The following is a 27,851-nucleotide window of genomic DNA, read 5'->3' on the forward strand; positions in this document are numbered from 1 at the left end:
ACAGGTTTATGTACCTTGCAGGGCACTTTCCTTAGGCTTAACATCTTTTAGCCTATCTGTAGAGGATATCAGAGGGCAAAGTTTCTGTCATGAAATAGGACTAATCAACTTAGTTGAATTTGTATTTAAAGCAAGGTTAAACTGCATTAAGACCGTTTTTGAAAGAGTTGTCAGATGTATTTTTCAACCTGCAGCCAGAGAAGCTTCTGAAGTTGGAGGCCAGAAGGTCTTTGTATGGTTCTTCCATCTGTAATATCAAAGACAAGAAGTCTTCGTAGAGGATGTAAGTATATAACTCCACGCATTGATTAGTCCAATTGAGGCTAGTTACTCTGAGTAAAATGTACACATATAAAATAAAAGGTCATCTTTATCTTAAAGGAAATGCTTAGGTTTATGTGTACACTTTATTAGCTCTATTACTAACAATATGTGAGCTAATAAATTCCTACTTAACTGAAGTTCCTAACGAGTACAGATGATATACCACTCCTGCCAAATAAACACTGCCTGGTCTTAGTTTTTGGAGTTTTTTAAGTGAAAGTAAAATGAAGTGTATTTAAGATAAAGTCAGTTCAAAGCTGTATGTAAATTTACTGTTGTTTTATTATCTTCAAATAGATTAAGTACCTACCTCTATGTGTTACTGCTGTATATTTACTATACATTATTATTTCAATGGCCCCCTATTGCTGCAGATATCTATATTCCAAAAATTGTCATGATGTATGAACCATGAAATGTCAGAGTAGAAAATTTCAGAAAAACATTGAGGAACAATCAATGATAATCATGAAATAAAATCTATATTGATATTCCTTAATTCGTTCTTTAAGACTACCTAAAATACCTACTATTCAGTTCTGTTATATGAGTACGGCTAGAATTTCACTTTAGTCTCTACAGATTTTTATATAATGGACTTTGCTTCACAATCTTTTGAAGAAAGCGAACATAATTTATACAAACTGTAGTTGCACATAAATTATGTTGAGTCCAGTAGAAATTACATAATTTCAACTTATTTAATGATGACAAAGGTTTACCTTTTTCGTTACAATATTTGTAATTGTGCCTAGAAGCTGACATTTCAAGAAGGCGTGGATGGATCTAATGAAAATGAGCTTCCAGAGTAAAAAGAAATAAGAAGTGAGAGCAGCCAGCACATAACCCACTGTCTTCAGTGCTTTCCAGGGTATGTGCTGTGGTGAAATGCAATTAGAAAAGTACTAAAGCTTATGCCTTTAGGAAAAGTGAAATACATTTTAGTGGCACTGCCAAATGCTTCAGTATGAACTGTCTTTCTAAAGTTCTCTTCTGTCCTTGGCAGAGATGGGTAGGGGAGCAAGATATGGAGAGATCCAGGAGAAGGCCTGTTTAGGTTGTGCTCAGAGCAGAGTTGGAGGAGATGGGCTACAAAGACCTCTGCAAAACATAAGTAGGAGGAATTACTTTGGAGTTGTTGAGGTACTGCCTAAGAGAAGGCCAAGAAAACTCAGAGGCAGCCAGGCCTGAATTGTAAAAATTGCTCTCATTTTAATTTGAGAATTTACATGTGTTTGTCTTACATTTATTTATCCCAGAACTGTGGAAACATTTAATTCTACTGATCTATATTTCACACACAAAAACTTACCAGATATAGCAGTTACTGAAAAGTTATTTCATTTTAGTGTATGTAATCAGAAAGCATGCATCATATATACCATAAATATTCTACATACAATTGCTCAAATCCAGGATTTTCTAAACTCAAATTGCACTGATTTTAATGAGTGATCACAGTATAGCCAATAACAGACAAATATAATAAAATTGGCACCTGGCTCCTGGGCATGGGAAATCATTCTGTGAATATCTGCTGATTTGGCAAGGGCTTTAGTTCATGAAGTTCATGTCTTACTACTACTGCCCTAATCAGTTGAGACAGAATTAGCACTAGGTAAATCGTCTATGTGCTGCCTGGAGGGGTTTGTTGAGGGTAAGAGTCTGAAGACAGAGATTAAGGAGTCCTCATCCTCCTAATGTGCTGGGCATCCAGGATTAGAGCTCTGGGTCAGAGAAATCCAGCCTGAATGCAGACCTAAGCACCACTGCACTCCCTCACTTTGGGATTACCAGACACGCTCTGCACTGAAAATTTGTATTCCAGTCTGCACTTTTACTGGAGCATTTCATCTGCTACTGCAAAGTGACCTTAGTTTACAATTTTTCCACGTGTGTTTAAAATAGAAAGGGGTGCCCTGAAAATATGAAAGTTCACATTTAAAGACTCATGTTTGATCATATGACTCAGTACCTTCAAAACAATGGTTTTAAGGCAACACAAATTTGGAGTTTCAAGTATCTACCTGACTGATGAAGTGAAAGATCAGATCAACCTTAGAACGTTGCCTTAAAAGTATTCTGATTTTATTTGCTACAAAATTATATTTTGGGCAGTGTAACTATTCTGTATGATACTATAATGGTGGATAAATGCCATTCTACATTTGTCAGAACCATAGAATGTCCAACACCAAGAGTGAATCCACACGTAAACTATGAATTTTGGGTGGCAATGATGCGTCAGTGTAGCTTAACTGATTGTAACAAATGTACACTCTGATGCAGGATGTTGATAGTGGGGAAGCTGTGCATGTGTATGTTGGAGGAGGATATGAAAATTCTCTGTACTGTCCACTCTATTTTGCTGTGAACCTAAAACTTCTCTGAAAAATGAAAGTTAAAACTATGTAATTTGAGGTACGTGCATGATAACAGACACAAAAGAAACTAGGCCATCTTTTTCTTTAAGGAAAATTCGGGCATCAATCTATATGATAGTGATAAGTAAATAAGTACTAGTTTGTAAGTACAAGGATTAAAAGAAACTAGGGAAGCCAAGTGGAGGCCAAAACTGTAACACACAGGAGCTGCTGATGCCAATGACTCATCGTCCTGCCCAGGGACTTCCATGACATGTGGACATTTCTGCAGGCACTCGGAATAGCTTGTGTTTTAGATTAAAATTTGGTGGATTGATTAAAAAACAATGAACCACCCCCATGGCATTGTAAAAAGAAAGCAAGCCAGACCCAAGAACCATAGAATCAAGAACAGATGTGGTACCAAGGATCGCTTTGATGGTACATTAGATAACACTTGTCCTTTCCCATTGGCCAAATAACACTGAGTTCTCCCACTTATTTCACATAATTTGTGACTAATGGTTAAAAAAAAAAAATCCTGCTGTTTTGTTGCAGACAATGGACCCTACAGAGCCTCATATAGATATGTCTAAGCCTGGCAAACCTGGTATTTCAGAAGAAAGGCATTTGTGCCAATTAACTAGTGGAATGACATTAGAAGGCTGCCACGTTGCCTCAATAGCACTAGTCATTGTTGCTGCCCTACCTTACATCTTCTTGGCCTTCTTCTGAGTTCACCTGCAACCATGGAAGTCATTTCCCATCTGAAGCACCTGCATCTCCCTGTTTCTCAGTCTGAAGGTTTTGTCCTGCACCACAGGAGCTTGTTGTGTCTAGCTCAAGCATAACCCATATGCAAAGGAGAACTGTGCCCTCAACCAGTGGCCAACAGAAGTTGATGGGCCAACTCTTTGTCCTTCATGGGGACAATTCTGAGATGTGTACCATAGGTTTCTCAGAGGGCTCCCAGCAGGGTTGAGCACCAGTTGCCCACAGTGAAAACCCACACATTAATTCACTCACCCTTTATTGACTTTTCCCTTCCTGGTCTTGCTTTTCTACTCCCTCACACGGGTTTCCTGGGATTACCTCCCAAATGAGCTACTGTACTTAAGTTATTGTCTTAGGGCCTCCTTTGGGGATTCCAAAGTAAGACAATCTCATCTCCTTTTGGTGATTCATCTCCACGGCTTTTCCCGAAGGTAACATGTATGAGGAAGAGAGGTGGTGAACCTCTAAGCAATTCTTGCTCCTCTCTTTCTTCCTTTTTCCTTCTCCTTCTTCCTGACTTGTCTCAGACGTCACGTAGGATACGAGCTGAGCCATATATATATGTAATTTTTTTTTTTTTTGAGACAGTCTCCCTCTGTCGCCTAGGCTGGGGTGCAGTGATGCGATCTTGGCTCACCGCAACCTCTGTCTCCTGAGTTCAAGTAATTCCCCTGCCTCAGCCTCCCGGGTAGCTAGGACTGCAGGCGCCACCCCTGGCTAATTTTTGTATTTTTAATAGAGACGGGGTTTTACCATGTTGGCCAGGCTGGTCTCGAACTCCTGATCTCAGATGATCCACCCACCTCGGCCTCCCAAAGTGCTAGCATTAAAGGCATGAGCCGCTGTGCCCAGCCTGAGCCCTATATTTTTTTAAATAGCCTTATTGAGGAAAATTTGATATAAAAGAACTACACATATTTAATGTGTACAATTTGATGAGTTTTGTCATATGCATAATCCATGAAGCCATCACTTAATCAAGGTAACAGACATAGCCAACACTTCCTAAAGTTTTCTTGTGTCCCTTTGTTTTTGTTTGTTTGATTTTGTGGTAAGAACACTCAACATGAAATTTACCCTCTTCACAAATTTTGACATGCACAATGGATGAACCTGAAGGACATTATGCTAAGTGAAAAAGCCAGTCACAGCAGGACAATACTGCATGATTCTTCTTCTCTGAGGTGTCTAAAATAGTACAACTCATAGAAGCAGAAAATATTATAGTGGTTGCCAGAGGCTAGAGGGTGATGGAAATGAAGAATTGTTGTCCAATGGGTAAAGTCTCTTTTATGCTAGACAAGTAAGTTCTAGATAACTGCTGTACAAAATAGAGCCTATAGGCCAGGCGTGGTGGCTCACACGTCTAATCCCTGCGCTATGGGAGGCTGAAGTGGGTGGATCACTTGAGGTCAGGAGTTTGAGACCAGCCTGGCCAACATGGTGAAACCCCGTTTCTACTAAAAATACAAAAATTTAGCCGAGTGTGGTGGTACGCGCCTGTAATCTCAGCTACTGGGGAGGCTAAGGCAGGAGAATTGCTTGAACCTGGGAGGCAGAGGTTGCAGTGAGACAGGATCATGCGATTGCACTCCAGCCTGGGTGAAAGAGCGAGACTTTGTCTCAAAAAAACAAAACAAAACACAAAATACAGCCTGTAACATCAAAAATTCTATCTCACTCAAACTTCTGCTAGTTTGAGTGAGATGACACAAATCAAAGTTCAATAATTTTTCAAAATGCAACACCAAGAGAAGTCCCCCGCTGTTCTGTTGTAAATGGTCTAGAGGGAAGAAGGTGGCTGTGCACCGAATCCCATGGGTGCAACTTGAAACTGAGATTTCAAGTTGCGGGCCAGGGTCCTCGCCAGAGTTGTGAGCCCGGCCCACCTCTGACCCAGCCTGTGTTCTCTGCTGGCATCCTCCATGGCTTACAGGCACCTAGCAGAGATTTTTATTCTAATCCTGATTGTGCCATGGTAACTAAACTCTCTGAGACCACTATCAGAGAGGAAAGTATACTGACCTCATAGAAATACAGTTAAAATAAATGGAGATAAAGAACTTTACTATGTATGTATGAATGGCAAAAGCCGATATTAGGTGGTCCCTGGACTTGGATTTCCAATTTGATCAGTGGGGTTAGGTCTGAATAAGAAGCTAATAAAGTGATTGTATATTTAAATACCATTATATTTTTAGTATTTGAACCATGTGAATGAATTAACCTCTATTTTAAAAATTAAATCAAACACACAGTTAGATCAAATACACACAAGGAAAGAAAGGTCACTACTTTGAGAAGCAGAACATTTTCTTCCTAATATCTTTTTCTTCAAATATAGTTGCAGGTATCTCAGATTTTAAGAAAACAATAAGAAAACCCAATTATTGGCCAGGCGCGGTGGCTCACTCCTGTAATCCCAGCACTTTGGGAGGCCGAGGCAGACAGATCACGAGGTCAGGAGATGGACCATCCTGGCTAACACGGTGAAACCCCATCTCTACTAAAAATACAAAAAAATGAGCCGGGCATGGTGGTGGGCACCTGTAGTCCCAGCTACTCAGGAGACTGAGGCAGGAGAATGGCCTGAACCTGGGAGATGGAGCTTGCAGTGAGCGGAGATCTCGCCATTGCACTCCAGCCTGGGCGACAGAGCGAGACTCCGTCTCAAAAAACAACAACAACAACAACAAACATTTATTTATTTTTCATTTTTCATTTTCATAGGTACATAGGTGTATATATTTATGGGGACACATGAGATATTTTAATATGGGAATACAGTACATAATAACCACGTCAAGGTAAATGGTGTATCCATCACCTCAAGTATTTATCATTTCTTTGTGTTACAAACAATCCAATTATACTTAGTTATTTTTATTTTTTCTTTATTTATTTTTGAGATGGAGTCTTTGTCACTTAGGCTGGAGTGCAGTGGTGTGATCTCAGCTCACTGCAACCTCCATTTCCCAGATTCAAGCAATTCTCCTGCCTCCGCCTCCCAAGTAGCTGGGATTACAGGTGCCTGCCACCATGCCCGGCTAATTTTTGTATTTTTAGTAGAGACAGGGTCTCACCATGTTGGTCAGGCTGGTCTTGAACTCCTGACCTCAAATGATCCACCCACCTCAGCCTCCCAAAATGCCGGGATTACAGGCATGAGCCACTGCGCCCGGCCCTATAATATTTTTGAATGTACAATACATTATTGTTTACTGTAATCATCCTGTTGTGCTATCAAATACTAGATCTTATTCATTCTATCTAACTATATTTTTGTACCCGTTAACCATCCTCCCTTCCTCCTCCCACCCCACTACCTTTCCCAGGTAATCATTGTTCTACTGTCTGTCTCAGAGCTCTCAGATTTTTTAAAAAGTGGGAGTTGAGAATGAAGGAGAAGCTTAAATGACCTGTTTAACTAGTACTTGTTTTTATATTTAAAATCATTCAAAGATATTAAAGAACAAGAAATGTCAGGAAAAATGTTATCCTTTTAAAAGTAGTCCTTTTTTCTGATCACTAGTTTCTGAAGGTAAAGCATATGAATATTTGCATTTATGTAGATTTGGCTATAATTTGGTCACTCGTTCTAATTAAATACAGTCCCATGCACTCTGTATCCACTCTAATTAGATATATTTTTAGACATTAAAAATATTCTCCTCCCTCCTTTTCTAGTGTTAAATCTTATCAACTAAATAGGAATATTTTTCCAAAGATTGAACATTGGGAGAATTTATGCATTTGTACCTCTGGAAATGTAAGAATCAAAGTAAGTTTGTATCTCTGGAAAAGTAAGAATCAAAGTAAGAAAGGAAGTTGGGGCCAGTCACGGTGGCTCACACCTGTAATCCCAGCACTTTGGGAGGCTGAGGCAGGTGGATCACCTGCAGTCAGGAGTTCAAGACCAGCCTGGCCAACATAGTGAAACCCCATCTCTACTAAAAATACAAAATTAGCTGGACATGGTGGCACACGCCTGTAATCCCAGCTACTCCAGAGGCTGAGGAAGGAGAATCGCTTGAACCCCAGAGGCGGAGGTTGCAGTGAGACAAGATTGCACCATTGCACTCCAGCCTGGGCAAAAATTGAAACTCCATCTCAAAAAAAAAAAAAGAAAGGACATTGATATTTCTGGAATCTTGCAAGGCTGGTTTAATTTTATTATTGCTTGCAGTTTGGTATGGTATTACCTGTGAACCCTGCAACAAATTCCAAGGGCATACTGATAAAACACTGAGTTTTACAAGTATATGTGGGGTTTTTGTGTAACTAAAAGCTTGGTGTAGCTAGTCTTCCCAAGTGTTGTGAAAATACAAAAGGCTTTTGTTGTGTTCAAGAAGAATTCAAACAGTTCACAAAAGGTAGAGTTATTTGTTGAAGTGTCTATCCGGTTCTTTTTAGAACTCCACCAGTGGCGAGACATATTGATGACAAACTCGGTGATGGCTGTGAACCCTTTATTGACACCAACAGGGCAGCAGACGATCCCACTGATTCCCTCACCATTTGGGCCTCCAACTGTGGACAGGTATTTCTCTTCAATGTCATAGTTTGATCAAAGAACAACCTGGACAATCATTAAGTTTTGGAACGATGTTAAGTCCAGTGTTGTTTTATTGCCTGATGTTATTTGAGTGAACTGTGGTGCAGTAATTCAAGTCAAGACACCCTGCTGGCCTCACCTTCAGGACATCTGCTGTCATTTCTCCTCTGAGGCCCGCTTGACCTACTCACTCAGCAAATAACTAATGAGCACTCACTATGTGACAGGCATTGTGCAAACACTGGAGTATTAGTCTTCTAGGGCTGCCATAATAAAATACTGCAGACGGCTGGGCACAGTGGCTCACGCCTGTAATCACAGCACTCTGGGAGGTCGAGGTGGGCAGATTAGATATCAGGAGTTCGAGACCAGCCTGACCAACATGGAGAAACCCCATCTCTACAAAAATACAAAAAATTAGCCGGACATGGTGACGCAGGCCTGTAATTCCAGCTACTCGGGAGGCTGAGGCAGGAGAATCGCTTGAACCCAAGAGGTGGAGGTTGTGGTGAGCTGATATCATGCCATTGCACTCCAGCCTGGGCAACAAAAGCAAAACTCCGTCTCAAAATAAATAAAATAAATACATACATAAATAAAAATAATAAAATACTACAGACTGGATGGTCTAAACAACCGAACTTTATTTCTTGGTTCTGGAACTGGGAGTCCAAGATCAAGGTGCTGCAGGGTTGGTGTCTGGTGAGGTCTCTCTTTCTGGCTTACAGGCAGACACCTGCTCACTGTATCCTCACATAGCCCTTCCTAGTGTGCATTTGCAGAAAGGGATCCCTGGTATCTCTTGTTCTTAAAAGGACACTAGTACTGTTGGATTAGGGTCCCACCTTTATAGTATCCTTTAATCAAAATTACCTCCTTGAAGGCCCTATTCCAAGTACAGTCACATTAGTGGTTAAGGCTTCAACATGCTAATTTTTTGGAGGGGAGGGGAAACAAGTCCATAACAACTGGGTACCCTGGATTTCCTGTGAAGAAACAATTCTTTCTTTTCAATAAAAAGTAAATTATAAGTATTTGGGTTGTACATTCTGGAAATAACCTAACTTCCCCCCCCACCCCCGCTTTTTTTAAGAATATTTTGACATTCAGTAGAGAAAGCAGAACTCATTATTTATTCTTGTTTATGGAGTGTGAACAATAAAGTGGAACTTCTAGAGACCACTGAAGTTTAGAAAAATAAATTGTCCACCCAGGTACTCAAACATTGATCCCAGATGGTAAACCCAACCAAAAGTATGTCCATTAAATGAGAAAAGAATTTGGGGTCAGAGTAGATCGTTGGTCATGAAAAATCAGAGAGCAGTGTTGACTTACTTAAATCTTTTTTTCCAGACATCCCTAAAACTTTCCTTTCCTGCTTTCTCGTTTTGTTGTCAGCTGGGTCAATCCTGCATTAGTAGAGTGCTTCCCGATCTTTCCACCATATTTCTCCATAAACTCATAAAGACTCCAGGACTTTTGTGTTTCATTTTGGGATGAGATGATAGAATCCCATACGGCAATAGCAAAATCTCATTGTCTCAGCCATGGAAATTGTGTACTCCGACCTCATTTTACCTATTTTATTTTATATCTTTTTGTTCTCAGAGATGTACTGCCTTCCACTGTAGCTCCAACTGACCCAAGACAGTTTTGCGTTCCTTCCCAATTTGGATCCTCTGTTCTACCAAACACAAATATGCCAAATGTGTTGTCCAGTCGGATATACCCAGGTATGAGCAATAGAAGTTTGGCTGTCATCTGTGGAGTCATTTTGAACTGGATGGATGCATTAAGTTTGCCATCGTTTTACTGCTAAATTTTGGAGGCAGGACTGTGTGGTGGTTGTGTCTGTAGTGTCTGTAGTCACCACCTAGGTTCAGATCATGGTATTACCACTGTGTGACCAAGTGTAAGCTGCTTAACTCCTCTAAGTGTCAATTTATTCATGAATAACATGAAGAACTGCAGTATTACTATTTGTCTTATCTTACACTTGAGGAACTGATAAAGTTATGAGGAGATTAGATCTGAGAATTAATGGGGCTTAAGGCAGTTTACATGGGCCTGACTGTCATAGTGAGAATTTGGCTTTTATTCTGAGTGAAAACGGAAGCCGTCAAGGGGTTTGAGCAAAAGAGCAACACGGTCTGACTGAAATGTTACCAGAATAATTCTGGCTTCTGAGATGGGGACAAACCTGATGGGATCAGAGTTCTGGGAATAAACTGATGGGAATTAGCAGGCTATTGGAATAGCTAAAAGATTATGACGGCTTGGTCATGGATGGTGGCAGTAGGAATAATAAGAAGTGGTTAAATTCTGTAATTATTTTGATTGTAGAAACAACAGGATTTTCTCACAGTGTATGTGGAAGGTGGAAGAAAGAGATACTAAGAATGACATCAAAAATTTTGGTGTGAGTAGTTGGAAAGATGGAGTTGCTACTCATTGAGTTGAGGAAGATTGTGGAAAGAACAGAGTTGTTGGGGGGAGAGAGAGATCAGAGGCTCAGCCTGCTCATATTACATCTGAGATGCCTAATAGACACTCAAGCGGAGAGGTCAGGAAGGCAGCTGAAGTGCAGGGAGAACTTCTGAGGACAACTTGGGGATATAATTTTGGAAGTAATCAGCATATATGAGGCTAGATAAGATCACCTACGGAGAGAGTGTAGATAGAAGAGTCAAAAGGAGCATCTCTGGACCCACTAACAGAGTCCAGAGATGAGGAAGAGCAAGCATGGGAGAAGTAAAACAAGCGAGGGGAACCAGTGAGATAGCAAGAAACCCAGGAGAGCATGGTGGCCTGGAGGCCACGGGAAGGAAGTGTGGAATGATTACATCAAGCTAATTACTATATGCCTTATCTCATATATTTATCACCTTTTTTGTTGTTATTGTTTGTTTGAGATGAAGTTTTGCTCTTGTTGCTCAGGCTGGAGTGCAATGGCACAATCTTGGCTCACTGCAACCTCCACCTCCCCGGTTCAAGCGATTCTCCTGCCTCAGCTTCCCAAGTAGCTGGGATTACAGGCGTGTGCCACCACGCCCAGCTAATTTTTGTATTATTAGTAGAGACAGGGTTTCACCCTGTTGGCCATGCTGGTCTGGAACTCCTGACCTCAAGTGAGCCACCTGCCTTGACTTCCCAAAGCGCTGGGGTTACAGGTGTGAGCCACGAAGCCCAGCCATATTTAACACTTTTTGTGGTCAGAAGATTTACAGTCATTTTACACTGGACTATTTTAAGGAGAGAGTGAGCAACTGTGTCAAGTGTGCCATTTGCAGAGCAAGTAAGATGAAAACAGAATATATCATTAGATTTAGTGCTATGTGGAGGTCATCAGAGATTTTGATATGAGCAATTTCAGTAGAGTCGTGTTGGTGAAAACATGACTTGTGACGGCTCAGGAGAGACTAGGAGGTGAGAATTTCCTCACAATGTTGAAGCTCAAACTGGTGTATCTTCTCTCCCTGCAAAACTATATTCATAAGCTTATGCTTATCCCTGCTCCACAATTCCAACACCTCTTAATAGATGGGAGCAATGCGAAGGGAAAGCCTGACACAAAAAGAAATAGGATTCATGCATGCCTGGGTCAGTGAAGAGACTGGCCTGCCTGGATTTGAGCTTGTTTCTACCACAGGTCACAAATCCATTTGACTGCAACGAGAGCAAGCATCCAAGCAAGGGCCAGATCTGGAACTGGGCCCACCCAGTGAATTGGTTCAAGGACCAAAGGAGACAGTCCAACAGCAGATCCTGGATGGAAGCCACCTGGCAGCAATCACCCAGTAATCTGTGGCCCATGATTACAGACAGCAGGCCAATAGGCTAGTAAAACAGCTGCACTGCAGGCCCGGTATAGTAGCTCATGCCTATAATCCTAGCACTTTGGGAGGCCAAGGCGGGCAGATCACGAGGTCAGAAGTTTGAGACCAGCCTGGTCAACATGGTGAAACCCCGTCTGCACTAAAAATACGAAAATGAGCCGGGTGAGGTGTCACATGCCTGTAATCCCAGCTACTTGGGAGACTGAGGCAGGAGAATCACTTGAACCCGCGAGGAGGAGGTTGCAGTGAGCCAAGGCCATGCCATTGCACTCTAGCCTAGACTTAGGTCAGGTCTCCCACCTCAAGGCTGAAGTGTAAGAGAGAGCAAGGGCAAGATAAGGCCTCAGTCCTACAAAAACTGAGCTACTAAGTAAGTTAGCAAAATAGAAACTAAGACAGGGATCTGTTTACAAAACAGGGATGTTAGGTAGCAGTAATTATGCAACTGAACTAACATTAAGTTTGATGTTGCCTATTTGGGAAAGAGAAAGTATAGGAGGAGGTTTCTTGAGACCAGATCTCAGAGGGTTCTAAAATCCAGGCAGTTAGTATTGTGCTGTCTAGACTGGACTTCTTGCACATACTTTCTCTGTGTCCATGGGCAGTATGCCACGAATTGGTAGCTTCATGCCAGCTGTCTAAAAGAGAGTATCTCGAAGTCATTGAACTACAAAAAAACTAGAGCTTTATGGTTCGAAGGATTCCTGGTGATCACTTCATCTAACTCCTAGATTTTACAGATAACAAAGAACCTCATTTTTAAAAAAGATCTAGTATGATTTCTTTCAAGATAGATTATTAGTAGAAATTTAATGAGCTCTACTGGCTTGGTGGAAAGTGAGTATAAAAACTTGTTTCTGGCTGGGTGCGGTGGCTCACACCTGTAATCCCAGCACTTTGGGAGGCCAAGGTGGGCGGATCATGAGGTCAGGAGATCAAGACCAGCCTGGCCAACATGGTGAAACTCCGTTTCTACTAAAAATACAAAAATTAGCTGGGTGTGGTGGCATATGCCTGTAATCCCAGCTACTCGGGAGGCTGAGGCAGGAGAATCACTTGAACCTAGGAGGTGGAGGTTTTAGTGAGCTGAGATTGCACTACTGCACTTCAGCCTGGATAACAGAGCAAGACTCTGTCTCAAAAAAAAAAAAAAGAAAAAAAAAGATTGTAAATCTTCTGACCATAAAAGGTGATAAATATTTGAGGTGAGGCATATGGTAATTAGCTTTATTTAACCATTCCACAATGTATACATACATCAAAACATCACGTTGTACCCAAAATATACATATACTTTTAAAAGACCAAAAGAGGCACAGATCATGAGATTCACAAATCACTTCATCTTTTTCCTATTAAAGTATGGCAGGAAAATACCACCAGTCATGAGACCAACAATTAAAGAACAAAAAATTATCTGGTATTTATCGTGCTATCACCAACGTGACACTAAGATACCGAACAGCAATGATCTGATACCATTTCCAAAACTCTGTGCAATTGCGGATTTGTTTGTTTTTTTCAGATACTGTTTTAAATTGTTATATTTTATTTTATTATTTTCAAATGAATGTTTTTAATTTATTTGTGGGGTGGGATGGTGGTTTTCTTTTTTAAGGTTGGGGCATTTTACCACCTGAATCCATAAAGGCAGTGGCCAGAAGGAATGAAATGATTCAGAGGCATCATACTGCCAGGTAATTTGGCAATGTTGTTTAATTTATTCTCTATTCATTCATTGGTTCATTTATTCACTTGTTATAGTCATATAACAAATGAATAGATGAATATATATAACAAATAAATACACATACACAAATTACTTACATAAAGTATTTCAGGCAGATTACAAAAAGAAACATAGTCTGCTCTGCCTAAGGAGTAGCCATTATCTATTCCTTTACCTTCTTAATAAACTTGCTTTCACTTAAAAAAAAAAAAAAAAAAAAGAGAAAGAAACGAATACAAACATGCATGCAGGTTGGTTAAGGATAAAAGCAAGATTAGAAATCACGGCCGGGCACAGTAACTCAGGTCTGTAATCCCAGAACTTTGGGAGGCCAAGGTGGGTGGATCATGAGGTCAGGAGTTCAAGACCAGCCTGGCCAAGATGGTGAAACACCATCTCTACTAAAAATACAAAAAAATTAGCCAGGCGTGGTAGCAGGTGCCTGTAATCCCAGCTACTCAGGAGGCTGAGGCAGAGAATTGCTTGAACCTGGGAGGCGGAGGTAGCAGTAGGCCGAAATTGCGCCACTGCGCTCCAGCCTGGGCAATAGAGCAAGACTCCGTCTCAAAAAAAAAAAAAAAAGAAGTCGCATAGTGAAGCTAACAGTAGTATTACTACACAGATTGCAATAGACTCTCAGTATCCCATAATTAAAATGCCTACAACTCCTCTGAAATTCATATTGGCATTACTGTCTTAAATGACTTCAATCTTGCACAAAGATAGGAGCCAAGTTTGCCAACCTGACTTCAGATTATGCCATCAGAGCTCAGACAACCCCAAGTCAGTCCAACAGTGGCCTTCAGCTGTAGTGCCCAGGAGAAAGAAAAGTATAACAATGAATAGGGTATGGCCCCAGGGTAAGAGAAAGCAGAAAGTCAACTTTCTCATCGCTGAACCCAAAGGGGTCCAGTTGAGGACCAAAAAGCAAAGTGAAGTAAGCAAAACCACCGAGCCTTTCCCTCCCCTCTTCCCCAGCCACTTGCATTTATTTATTAATATTGAGACTTGCATTGTCTAATTGTCTTTCTTGAGTCTCACTAAGATTATTTTGCAGGGGTTGAAAACCTCTTCCCGGTACATTAGGTTTTTTGAGGATTAATCTCTGCCAAGGAACTAGCTGTGCTGCGTAAGCTCCATCCCTGCTAAATTTGCCTTATCTGATTAGAGGTAACACTCTAAAGACTGGCCTTTGGACTTCCATTGTGAGACTCAGACAAAGCTTCCGATCTTACCCAAAACTCTCCTTCCCAGTGGCCTTGTGGGGGATTCATATTTCCACCAAACAAACTTCAGATGAACAGTGTGAGGACTGTTTTAGGGAAGGCAAGGGGTCATTAAAATTACATTTATAATGGTGTTCTTGGGCTGTATAAATATATTGTTTTGTTTTTAGGACAGAAATGGAAATGTATGCTATTTACCAGCAAAGGAGAATGGAAAAAATTAATCCCAAGGGACTGGCAGGCCTAGGGATACCCTTCCTCTATGGCTCCGGTGTCCCAGCTGCCCCAACTCCCTACCATGGCAGGAGCATGCTCCCTGCCGGTGACCTGCATTTTCACAGAAGCACCCTCAGGAACCTTCAGGGAAACCCCATGCTAGTGGCAACCGCACCACACTTTGAGGAGAGCTGGGGGCAGAGATGTCGTCGACTCAGGAAAAGTACAGGGAATCAAAAAGCTCCAGACAGTGATGCTGAGAGTTCCAAAAGTCAAGCAGAGGAAAAAATCCTAGGTCAGACTCATGCAGTTCCCTATGAAGAGGATCGTTATCCAAAAGACCCAGAAATCGAGGCATCCAGCAACCAGAAGTCAAGTGAAGCGAATGAAACACCAACGACAGCTCTTGACAACGCCTGTGGAGAGCCCGAGCCCACCCATAGGAAACCCTGGGGGTCTCACACCATTACCCTGAAAGCAAAGACCTGGGACGATGGGAAAGAGGAGGCTTCAGAGCAGATTTTTGCAACCTGTGATGAAAAGAATGGGGTTTGCCCTCCAGTTCCTCGACCGTCTCTGCCAGGTGGGTGTCCAGGGGCCAATGGCAGATCCTCATTAACTACAGGTTGCCAAGTCCGTAGGTTACTACATAATAAACTGTAACCATCCTGCCTCTTTTTATCTTTCTTTTTCTTAATCCTGCTTGGAATTACCTTTTCTTAGCATCATTTTATTCCATCAGTGCTAATAAGCCATATCAATGAAACTAGCCTCTGTTTATATTTCGCTATATAGAGAATTTTCAACAAAGGCTGGGAAGGTAAATATCTTGGGAAACATAATAGAATTTTAATTTAAGATTTCAATGTAATTTAGTGTTCATTTCTTCAACACAAAGCAGAGAGGCTTCTTGCTTCAAAGTGTGAATTCTACCTCCCCGGTATTTAAGTATAGGAAAAAAAACAGGCAATTAAGCAGAAATATTACCTTTCAGTGTCCAATACTGCTGATACTTTCAAATTTAAAAATACTATTGCACTTCATGCCAGAAACACACACTGAATAGTTTTCTAGAACTCTTTTAGATAAAAAATATTTGAAGACACAGGGATTGTGAAGGGTATGTAATACAGCCGCCATACCAACTGCTTCCCTACAAAGTGTTAATTTTCCATTTTGATGAAAATGTAGCTAAATTCTCGTCTCATCTTGAGACCATGATAATCACCTATCACAAAAACATAGTAACATTAATCTGGAGAATAGAATCCATGGGGCATTTCTGTTGGAATCTGAGAGAAGCTGGTGCAAACCCGGAACTATTTGAAGTATTACTTACAACAAATGCTGTCAGTAAAAATCTTTTCAGAGAAAGAAAAGAAAGGAGGCAGCTGAAACTTTTAGAAAACATCTCCTAGTAACTCTTAATATCTTGTAAGGAGTTTGCAAATTGAGACCACTCTGGGGTGATAGAATACAAGGAAATTAATGTAACTATACATAAACCTGTATGTATTTTATGCCACAATTTCTTTCCATTTTAAAGGAACACATGCACTGGTTACAATTGGGGGGAATCTTTCTTTGGATGAAGATATTCAGAAGTGGACCGTGGATGATGTGCACAGCTTCATTAGCAGCCTTCCAGGTTGTTCAGACTACGCTCAGGTGACTTAATGCTTAAGTATTTCCATACAAGCAGAACAGTTTGAAAATATCTTTCCTGCATAATGAATTAGGTCAAACTTGCACTGTGCCTCCAGAAAGGATTCCTGCTAATCTCTCTTTTGTGTGCCAGTGTCTACCCTGGGACGGGTCTCAGATTGGTGGAACTTGGGTCATACACCCACACCCCAGCATCAGGGGAGGCTGAGAAAGCCATCGTCTGTCTTTAGCTTCTTTCCTATCAAGGCTCCTAAGAAGTAGGAATTCTCCCAAAATTAGAAGAAGGTTCAGAAGCTGAACATCCAAAAAGAAGGGGAAATAACGACTGCATTTCCCACTTACCCATACAGCAAACATTTTTTGAGCACAGACTTTTGGGTGAGAAGTTTAGGTTACTCACTGTAAGTAACAGGAATATGTACTTCATTCTAAAAAGAACAAGAAGGTAATATCTGAGAAGTAGAAAATTCATTATTTTAAATTCTGTATTTATTCTGGGACAATATGTAAAAATGTATACAACATATTCAATCTGGTGTGAAATACCATTTTAAAAAACTATAACGAAGTATCAGGGCAGTTAGAAACAAAAAAGTAGACTCACTAGTATTGAAAAATTTATGACAAAAGTCATAGGTTGATAAAATTTTGACGTTTATGTCAATGCTACATTTTCATGCATATAGTTTACTTCTTTGAGTTATTTAATAATACAATTTGAAGCAATAAAATGCCTACTAAATCTAGTATCATTATCTTTGGTTTGCATGTTAAAGGAAAAGCAAGCAAGAAAAGGACATTAAGGTTTAACTACATCATAATTAACTCGTGCTAGAGCTGATTGTTTTCCAGGTCTGTTTTGTGAAATGTTTGTCTACAGTGAGATGCTGTTAACTCTTTTTCTTATTATTATTATTTTTTAAATTCCGTTATGGGACTTATGGAAAAGCTATATAAAGTAGTTACTAAGAGTATAGCTTCTGAAGCCAGAAAGTACAAATTCAAATCCTGGCTTTTCTGTTTTCTGGCTGTGTGGCCTAGGACAAGTTGCCTCTCTTCTCTGTGCCTCAGTTGTTTTATCTGTAAAATGAAGATAATCATAATAATACATTTTCAGAGGATTTTTGCGAGCATCAGAGTGCATGGCACCTTGTAAGTATTCAATAAACATTAATTTCTTCATTACACCCAAGAGAGGGCCAAACTTCAAGTTACTTCTGAGGCAAGTTGTCTTCTTCAAGTCACCCATTTTTGTCTTTTGTGTAACCTGATAAAAAGTTTTTGGCCTACTCTCCCCTGTTCAGTGGTTATAACCTTATTTTTTAAAATTAGTCATTAGTCATGGGTAAGCCACTTTTAAAATTTATCTATACCACTTCAAGTGCCGTGTCAACCACAGGTTCACTTAAGTTGTTAAATTCTGATAACAACCAGAAGAGCAACCCCTTATTTAATAAGCATGTAATTGCTGAGATCTGGCACATTGAATTTGAACCCTGATTATTCTTAGTGATCCATAGTGAGAAAAGTGCAATTTATAATAATAGCTCTTGCAATAAATAATATTACATGCTTTTCATAGTTTAAAATCCCAAATGTCCCCTGTGGGTACACAGAAGTCACATAAACATGAGTACTCCAAACTCGCTCTGCTGACTCATTATCTCTCACTGACAGGATGTCAGCACCCTCTTCCCCACCCCAAGAAGTGGTACCAATTATCCCTAGATATGTCTCAAATTTGTTTAGGATCAAGTTCTGCTTTAGTTTCACCATTAAAGTATACTCCCTCCAAGTGACAGCAGGTGGCATCAACTGAAAGACGTTACTGCTCTGCTGTGCCTGCCCCCCCCCCCCACCGGCTATGCTCTGTGACGTTATTTTATACAGAAATGGGGGGATGCCCTCTGGATGCAACAGCCCTGAAGCAGCACTGCTTGTACCCCACTCTCACAAAGACCCTTGCCTAAAATGTCCCATCAGGTGTTACTCATGCCCCCCGCCCCCTTTTTTTTTTTTTTTTTTTGAGACGGAGTCTTGCTGTCGCCCAGACTGGAGTGCAATGGTGTGATCTCCACTCACCGCAACCTCCGCCTCCTGGGTTCAAGCGATTCTCCCGCCTCAGCCTCCCGAGTAGCTGGGACTACAGACACACACCACCACCACGCCCGGCTGATTTTTTGTATTTTTAGTAGAGACAGGGTTTCATCATGTTGGCCAGGCTGGTCTCAAACTCCTGACCTCATGATCCACCCACCTCGGCCTCACAAAGTGCTGGGATTACAGGCATGAACCACCACGCCCAGTCCCATAGCCCCTTTCTTTAAATGAGTTGGACCAAGGTGCTGGGATTAGCTGGCATTAAACCCACTGTCCCCCAGCTATCCTCTTACTCCCCACCTCTGCCTTAGATGCCTACTCAGCAAGCTCTCACCACTCACCTCCTGTAAGTAGAAAAAGAAATTCAGCAGAAAAAAAAATAACAACTAAAACCCAAAGCCCTGAGTGCAAATGAACTATTTTAAATAGGTGTAGAGACAGAATTGGTGGCTCAGCTGTTAAGGAACATTTAGGAGACCCTGCAACATATTTCGTTCCAAGTAAATGTCTAGTTCAGAGGACTCAGCAGATAAAATATCCTCTCTCTAAAAAGAACTGAAGTTACTGAAAATATATGCACATTTATATCATACACATGGCCCAAACTGCTCTGGTGAGAAAGAAAGGGGTACATCTGAGTGACAGGGACATGTCTGTGTCCTCGCCCCAGGCCCTGAGTACATCCACCATGGCTGAGGGTTAGGTCCTCACATATTTCAGTCCCTGGCTGCCAACCTACCTCTGCTTGAAAATTTACCCATGTGGTTCCTCCTTTGGATGCTCACAAATTGTCAGGTGCATGCCACCACACCCAGCTAATGTTTTTTTTAAAGAGATGGGGGTCTACTATGTTGCCCAGGCTTGTCTCAAACTCCTGAGCTCAAGTGATCCTCCAGCCTTAGCCTCCCAAGTAACTGAGATTACAGGTGTGAGCCACTGCACTTGGCTCTTTAATTTACATTAGCCATTTTCTATAATTTGCTTAATTAAAATAGGAAAAGAAATAATTACTTAATGCAGTTTGTGGGAGATGGCTGGTTCAGTGCTGAGAGAGGGGGCCAGGGAATGGTGGGGCCTGCAGAGGTGGCAGCAGTGGCTGGGGTGATCAGCGCAGCCTGGGGCTGCCCCTCCTTGGGGGCCATGCTGCTTTGCACTGCATGGGCAGCCACGAGCGAGCCTAGGGCCCAACAGGAACTGTGGAAGGTGCATCCACAAATGGACCAATGTGTATAATGATGGAATCTCCTTACTAACCATTACCACCGGCTCTCCTTGACAAGTGAGTCAGAGAGTGGGTCGGGGAGAATAAAAGAGGTCAACATGAAGCTAAAGCAGCGAATCACGCTGTTAGCAATTCTCCTTGTCATCTTTATCTTCACCAAAGTTTTCCTGATTGACAACTTAGATACATCAGCTGCCAAGGGGCGTTTCACCACTTGATCACCTGAGGACTTTTCACCGAATGAGGGCTGGCTTGCAGATGGAGCTGTCACCCAAGTTGGACCACACCTTGCAGTCTTCCTGGGAGATTGCAGCCCAGTGGGTGGATCCCCAGGAAGTGTACTGTGAAGACACACCAGAGCTGGGGGCAATCATGCATGCCATGGCCACCAAGCAAATTATTAAAGCTGATGTGGGTATAAAGGGACACAGTTGAAAGGCTTACTGATCCTTGAAAGGGAACAGAAAGTTGTTTTCAAACCTAAGTAGTATAGCCAAGCCTATGTAGTGGAAGGGAACTATATGCCGGTTATGATAGACACAGTGCGAAGGCAGCGGCCTTTCACTTGGACAGGATTGTGGTTGTCCCAGAGCCCTGTTGATGGTGGGCAGATTTGTTCATCTTCAGACAGAGATGAAGCCTGTTCCTATGGAGCAGCCGTTGAGCCCCTTCCGAACTGTAGGAAACAATACTTGTTTTTATGGGAAGTGTTATTACTGCTGAGAAACAGAACCAGCTTGTGCTGATGGAGGCACAATGGAAAAATCTGTCACACTTTGGCTTCCAGATGTGTGCCCTCTCTAGAAACACCAACATCCGTGGGCCAGGACTTACCAAAAAGGCAAGCCAGATGGGAGTATGATGAGAGCTACTGTGAGGCTGTGAAGAAAACGTCCCTTTAGACTCTGGCCTGTGCCTCTTGGGCACCATTAACACAGCTGTCTTTGATTACCTGATTGACAATGCTGACTGCCATTACTATAAGAACTTTCAAGATAATGAGGGTGCTAGTATGCTCATCCTTCTTGATAACAACAAAAGCTTTGGGAACCCCTTGCTGGATGAAAGAAGCATTCTTGCCTCTCTCTCTCTCAGTGTGGCATCACTCAGGTTTCTACCTGGAACAGAAGGAACTACCTAAAGAATGGTGTGCTGAAGTCTGCTTTAAACTCTGCCATGGCCCATGACCCCCTCTCCCCAGTGCTCTCTGATCCTCTTCTGGACGCCATGGACCAGTGGCTCCTGAGTGTCCTGGCCACTGTGGAGCAGTGCACTGACCTGTTTGGGATGGACGCTGTGCGGTGGAAGACACAATGCCTTTCTCCCACTTGTAATTCTCAACACAAAATAAGTGAAACTTCTTTTTACAAAGATAGAGAAGCAGCACAATCAATTCCAAATGGTGTGAGATGGATTGGAAATGGCCAGCAGTAAGTTCTGGTGACAGGGGACAGGGTGGCCTTAGATGTCTTTGGTGTTTTCTGTAGTAGAAACTAAAGCAAAGACCACAAGTTTCAGAGCATGGAGATGTTCCTGCTGAATCACCTTCTGAATTCCTCAGCAGTTGCCCATTCTAGCAATAGGCATCATAGTTGGTCAGTCTTAATTCCCAGGCCAAAGGACAATCAGAGGTGTGACATTTGCATAGATGAATACTGGGATTGGCTCTGGAGAGTATGTTTTGAGTTGGACGTTTCAGTCCTTTCTCCACACTGGTGCATTTTGTGGAAAAATATTATATACATACATATAGTTTGTAAATGACTAAAATCTATTAGAACACAAGGTTCCCAGTACAGGAGCTTTCCAAGAAGATTCTACTTTTCAGGTGGTCCTGAGTCATGCCCTCTGAGGCTTGGAGCACAGTGGAAACAAGGCCTATGGGGTTCCTCTTCTTGTGGCACTCATAGCCCAGAAGAGGGCACCAGTGAGTGATCTCACATCCATACGAGTGCGTTGTCAAAAGCGGGTACAGAGCATGGGGGGATCACATACGAGGGACTCATGGCCTCCTAAAGGAAGAGGCTCTAAAGTGAGACCTGAAAGTCAAGAGGAGAGGTGAGGCGGGAGGGAGGTAAAGGAGGAATTTCCAGGTGAGGGCCAGAAGCCAGAGAAAACTTTAATATGGTTGGGACTCTGAGAGTAGTTCTCAGTGCTACAGAGGGCCAGGGCCAAGGTGGGAGAGGTGAGGACAGCAAGACAAGACTGGAGAGGTAGACAGGGCCAGGTCACAGAGCCCTGAAGACCCAGTGAAGGATTGTGACTTTATCCCGGAGGTAGTCAGGTTTTAAGTAGGTAGCAGCATGATTAGCTTTATATTGCAGAAAGGTCATTCAGGTTGCTTTTATGAAAACAAGTTGAAGAGGACAAGACAGAGGGGCAGCCTCTTCCGGTGAGCAATAATGGAGCTGTATCCAGGGTGGGAGCAGTGGGGGCAGGCAGATAAGAACACAACCTGAGGAGGCAGGGCAAGATGGCCAAATCCACACACACAAAACACCTTCATAAGAATGAAAAATCAGGTGCGCGATCACAGTACCTGGTGGTTGTTGTTGTTTTGAGACGGAGTCTCGCTCTGTCGCCCAGGCTGGAGTGCAGTGGTGCCATCTTGGCTCACTGCAAGCTCCGCCTCTTGGGTTCACACCATTCTCCTGCCTCAGCCTCCCAAGTAGCTGGGACTACAAATGCCCGCCACCACACCCAGCTAATTTTTGTACATTTAGTAGAGACTGGGTTTCACCATGTTGGCCAGGCTGGTCTCGAACTCCTGACTTCAAGTCATCCACCAACCTCGGACTCCCAAAGTGCTGGGATCACAGGCATGAGCCACTGCACCCAGCCCACAGTACCTGGTTTTAACTTCATGTCACTGAAAGAGGCACTGAAGGGGGTAAGAAAGATAGTCTTGAATTGCCCACACCACCCCTCTGCCATCCCCCAGAAGTGGCCACGTGGTATGGAGAGAGAATATGTGCTTTTGTGGGTGGGGGAACGGAGTAATTGTGGGACTCTGCATTGGAACTCAGTGCTGCCCTGTCACAGCACAACGAAAACTATATAAGAGGCCAAATTGGCGCGACTTAGCTTCTGAATTAAAGATACAAGTTAGGGAGCCTTCAGCATATACAGCCTGTTACTGAAGCCAAGTGAAGCTGAAATGAATCAGGAAGACCAAAGGGGACCTGAGTCAGAAGGCTAAGAAACCCTAACCTATGAAAATGGACAAAGAAAAAGGAGCTGGCAAAGGTGACCTTGAAGGAGAGAACAGGGGTACCCAGGAGGGAGCAGCCTAATGACAGAGAGGAAGAGCACTGTTCATGAAGGCACAGTCAACAATGTCAGATGCAGCCAGGAACTTCAGAAATAGAACAACTGCAAAATGACTGCATGTTTGGTACAACAGAGGCACCAGGAAGCCTGAGGAAAGCAGGCTTAATGGAATGGCTGGGGCAGAGCTCAGATTCCCTGAGACTGCAGAATGACTGGAAAATGAGAAGGTGAAAGCAGGGAGCATCGAAACCCTTTGGAGAAATCTGGCTGTGAAGGGAGTCAGAAACATGAGACAGTATTTGGAAATGGAGTTTGAGTATTTTCATTATTTTTGTTTGTTTAATGATGGTGGAGACTTATTTAAATGCCAGTGAGAAAAAGCCAGCAGAGGAGGAGAGACTGAAGAGAAAAGGGGATTATCTATCCCCTCTGGAAGTGGGAGGGGTGAGGACCCACAGTATATGTGGAGAGATCTCCTTTAAATGGTGGAGAGACCTCTCTTCCATTGTATCATGACAGTGGGAGAAAATAAAGGTTTTTGGTTCATTGGTCAGAATTAGAGGGAGTTCTTATCTACTGTTTTTTGTTTTGTTTTGTTTTTGTTTTTGTTTTGTTTTGTTTTTAGTTAGGAAGCGCTATGATCTAGTGAAAATGAGGGAGGGCTCTGCCTACAAAGTCTAAAGTTTGAGGAGGGTGGAGCTAGCTTGAAGTAGAAGGGAGAGAAAGCTCAATGGTGAATATAGAAGGATTTCCAGGCAAGTTGAAGTTGAAGATCATGAAATTACGGTCCTATCAATCTGCCTAGATTTTGTATCCCTCTATCTGCCTGGAATCTTTGTTCACCAGCAGCCTTCCTGGCTTTCGGAGGAAGGACGGCATGCGAAGTCCACTGCAATGTCAGGACGAACAGACCTGCTAGAAAAGTCTGCCAGGGAAAGCTCTCAGCAGCATTTCCCTCTCCTGCCTTTACCATGCATCTAAGGCATGGCCAGCAGATACCACAGCTGTAAATGTGAGAGATGAAATTTATCCGTGACAGGTTTTACCCACATTCCTTTACTTAGAGCATTTACTCATTCATTCATTTATCCAGCAATATTTATTGTACATCTTCTTACCATATGCCAGCCTCTGTATTAGGGTTACATTGGTCAATGAGACATGGACCTGGCCCTCAAATAATCACTATTCCTGGTTGGAACTGAGTTCTATAAACAGATAATTACAGTTGATTCCAAGGGTTATTAAAGAGCACAAGCAATGTGCTACTGAGCACAGAAAAGAGAGCAACTAAAAAAAGGTTTTACAAATTTTTCTGTCATCCTCAAGCAGTCTTAATGTTTTCTCCAAAACTACAATACCTAGGTGCCAAAAGAACTTTTTTTAAAAAAAGACATTCAGAAAAAGTTAACACCTTTTGTATTTATGAAGGTATTTAAGGATCATGCAATTGATGGAGAAACTTTGCCATTACTCACAGAAGAGCATCTTCGAGGAACTATGGGATTAAAGCTAGGGCCAGCACTAAAAATTCAATCACAGGTATGGTGATTTTATATAACTATGTATTAATGGCATGAAGCTTAATACAAATATGTTACTTTTATCATGTTGTAATATAAATAATACTTAACTTCTTTATTAAATTGTTTTCCCTCTGTGGTTGAGAACATAATAGAAGTGAGGGACCCTAAAAACATTGGATGGGATGGTGGTACACATTCCTAGATATAACTGGGAAGATGATAAGCAAGGATGCACTGGTAAGTGTTTAACAAGTAGTTCTCTTAAAAAACAAAATGAGCCCCAATTTGTAGTATCTCCAATTTCTGTGGTGTAAATTACTCCCACCATGGCTGACAAACTCCTAATGTCACTGAATACTGTCATCCTCCAAGGAATCATCATCTCACTTGGGAGTGCTGCCCTCCTCGCTCCGGGCCCATGACACTTGGGGGTGACTATCCTGAAATGGGGGGGGACGCACAGCAGCGCCCCACTTTAGAGTATTTCTACCAGATACAGTCTCAGATGTAATAGGTGTAAATAGCGTCAGCGGTAGAAGTAATAATAATAGTAAAAATTAGGTAAAAACAATTAAAAAGTGATGAGTCTTACATGTATTACTTTTGTTGAGCATAATTTATTTAATGTGATGCTTTGATTTAATTTTTAATAATGATGTATTTAACAACTGGCTTGCAAACTTCCTAAACATTTAATAATTGGCTCTTGTGAGCTAGCCAACCCCAGCACACCACTTCTCACCACCTCCACCACTCCATCCTGGTCTCAGGCACCATCATCTCTCATTGGATGACTGTATTGGCCTTCTTTTTTTTCATTTTAATTTTAAGTTATGGGGTACATGTGCAGGTTTGTTCCATAGGTAAAAGTGTGCCATGGTGGTTTGCTGCACCTATCAACTCATCACCTAGGTATTAAGCCCAGCATGCATTAGCTATTTATCCTGATGCTCTCCCTCCCCACATCCCATCCCTTGACAGGCCCCAGTGTGTGTTGTTCCCCTCCCTGTGTCCATGTGTTCTCATTGTTCCGCTCCCACTTATAAGTGAGAACTTGCGGTGTTTGGTTTTCTGTTCCTGCATTAGTTTACTGAGGATAATGGCTTCCGGCTCCATCCATGTCCCTGCAAAAGACATGATCTTGTTCCGTTTTATGGCTGCATAGTATTCCATGGTGTATATGCACCACATTTTCTTTATCCAGTCTATCACTGATGGGCATTTGGGTTGGTTCCATGTCTTTGCTATTGTGAATAGTGCTGCAATGAACATATGTGTGCATGTATCTTTGTAATAGAATGATTTATATTCCTTTGGGTAAATACCCAGTAATGGGACTGCTGGATCAAATGGTATTTCTGGTTCTAAATCTTTGAGAAATTGTGCATTCTCTTCTAACTGCTCTCCTTGCTTCTCCCCTTGCCTACCCAGAGTTGATTCACAAAGCAGTAAAAAGTGGTCCTTTTAATATATAAGATGGATCGTGTCACTCTTCTGCTCAAGATTCTAAAATAGCTCCCCATTGCCTTCAGAGCCAAAGCCAAAGACCTATGTCATTTGTGCTCCTCCTCACATGCCACCACTATTACCATCCTGACCTCGCCATCCACTTTTCTCCCCCTCAGTAATTCCACTATTGCTCAGCTGCCCCTGGTTAGAGCCACCTTGATACCCTGTTTTACATCTGTAAATACTATGATTCTGAGAGAAAGAAAAAGCCCACCACATCCTACAATTGTGACCTCCCCAAACTATATATTAATAGATGCTCCATGCCTGAAATTACCTCAGCCTCTCTGACATGTGTGTTTAATGCTGAGTTAATGAAAAAAATTCATAGAATTAATTACTATAATTATTTTGTCTTAAAAGGTATCTCAGCATGTGGGAAGTATGTTCTACAAGAAAACTCTTTCATTTCCTGTAAGACAAGCATTTGATCAACCAGCAGATACATCCCCTCTTTTGGATTCTAATTCCTGGAGTGATACAATGAGCATTTTTTGTCCCCAGGATACAATAATTCCTAAAGGAATTGAGCGAGATAGTATGAGAAACTAAAAGCTCTCAAGGAGGAAGAATAGTCTTAGCCAGTTTTCCAACGAGCCTAGGATATTACAAGGGATGTGTGAGGATTTCCCAGGACTGGATGGAGAATGAGGAGAGAAACTCAGCCTTCCTGGAGCTGTCACGGAGGAGACTTGCCCAAGGGGCCTCCCTGTCAGGGCTGAATGACTCCAGCACCAAATGACTGGAGATGCATCCTTAGGAGCAAATGCTAATGAAGGGGAGATTTGCAAACATCAAGAAAGCTGCAGATGGATGTTTCCCTGAAGAAATCTCTGAAGAAACCAAAAGAGCTGAAACTGAAAAAAGAGCTGCCTCCCTTTCTTCACTCATTTTCCATTCCCAAACCCTGAGAGAGATAAAGGCAACCACAAAGAGGCAGAAGAGAACAGGGAGAAGTACAGAACAGAAATGGAGAAGCTGACCACGGCTCCAACTTTTCTCAATCCAGATTTCTAGCCTGAAGCAGGTACAATCTAGGGAAGGGGAGAAGCTTTAACCTCAGATTTTCGAGTTTTGGCCAGGTGTAGTGGCTCACGCCTGTAGTCCCACCACTTTGGGAGGCCAAGGCAGGCAGATGATGAGGTCAGAAGATCAAGACCAGCTTGGCCAACATGGTGAAACCCTGTCTCTACTAAAAATACAAAAAAAAAAAAATTAGCTAGGCATGGTGGCGAGTGAATGTAGTTCCAGCTACTCGGGAGGCTGAGGCAGGAGAATTGCTTGAACCCAGGAAGCGGAGGCTACAGTAAGCTGAGATCGTGCCACTGCACTCCAGCCTGGGCGACAGAGCAGGACTCCATCTCAAAAAAATCAAAAATCAAAAATTGAGTTTGACTATTACTCAGGACTAGGTATTTTATTTATGAAATAAAACTATGTTATGACTGAAAGTGACTGGAGGACTGCTTATTATCTGAGAAGGAGGTGAAAAGTCATAGTACCCACTTGAGATTTCATCCAAGGGGTGGGGAAGAG

The 27,851-nt window shown here is 42.1% G+C and overlaps 2 protein-coding genes and 1 pseudogene across 3 annotated transcripts in view; 2 read left to right on the forward strand and 1 right to left on the reverse strand.

Moving 5' to 3' along the window:
• The window catches only part of LOC105465923 (leucine rich repeat containing 31), a 113,380-nt gene that overhangs the window by 76,318 nt on the left and 9,211 nt on the right, over positions 1 to 27,851 (reverse strand). The gene's annotated exons all lie outside the window — the stretch shown is intronic.
• Positions 35 to 27,526, forward strand: LOC105465959 (sterile alpha motif domain containing 7). 2 transcript variants are annotated; one of them, XM_011714635.3, is made up of 9 exons: positions 35 to 283; positions 3,818 to 3,917; positions 7,875 to 8,001; positions 9,625 to 9,749; positions 13,471 to 13,549; positions 14,978 to 15,606; positions 16,570 to 16,691; positions 24,712 to 24,822; positions 26,679 to 27,526. In XM_011714635.3, exons 2-9 carry the CDS (start codon positions 3,902 to 3,904, stop codon positions 26,865 to 26,867), a joined length of 1,398 nt encoding a protein of 465 aa, XP_011712937.2. In that variant the 5' UTR covers positions 35 to 283; positions 3,818 to 3,901; the 3' UTR covers positions 26,868 to 27,526. The 2 variants fall into 2 exon arrangements, with proteins under 2 accessions (XP_011712937.2, XP_011712934.2); XM_011714632.3 differs by having other exon boundaries at positions 3,818 to 3,892.
• Positions 20,109 to 21,344, forward strand: LOC105465953 (glycosaminoglycan xylosylkinase pseudogene; annotated as a pseudogene).

Source organism: Macaca nemestrina, chromosome 2 (genome assembly GCF_043159975.1).
Source record: "Macaca nemestrina isolate mMacNem1 chromosome 2, mMacNem.hap1, whole genome shotgun sequence".
Lineage (NCBI taxonomy): Eukaryota > Metazoa > Chordata > Mammalia > Primates > Cercopithecidae > Macaca > Macaca nemestrina.

What these genes read in the sequence shown, in the direction of transcription:
- LOC105465959 (XM_011714635.3), top strand. An exon ending in GGGCCTCCAACTGTGGACAG is followed by an intron (nt 8,002 to 9,624) that starts GTATTTCTCTTC and finishes TTTTGTTCTCAG; the next exon opens with AGATGTACTGCCTTCCACTG. An exon ending in TCCTCGACCGTCTCTGCCAG is followed by an intron (nt 15,607 to 16,569) that starts GTGGGTGTCCAG and finishes TCCATTTTAAAG; the next exon opens with GAACACATGCACTGGTTACA.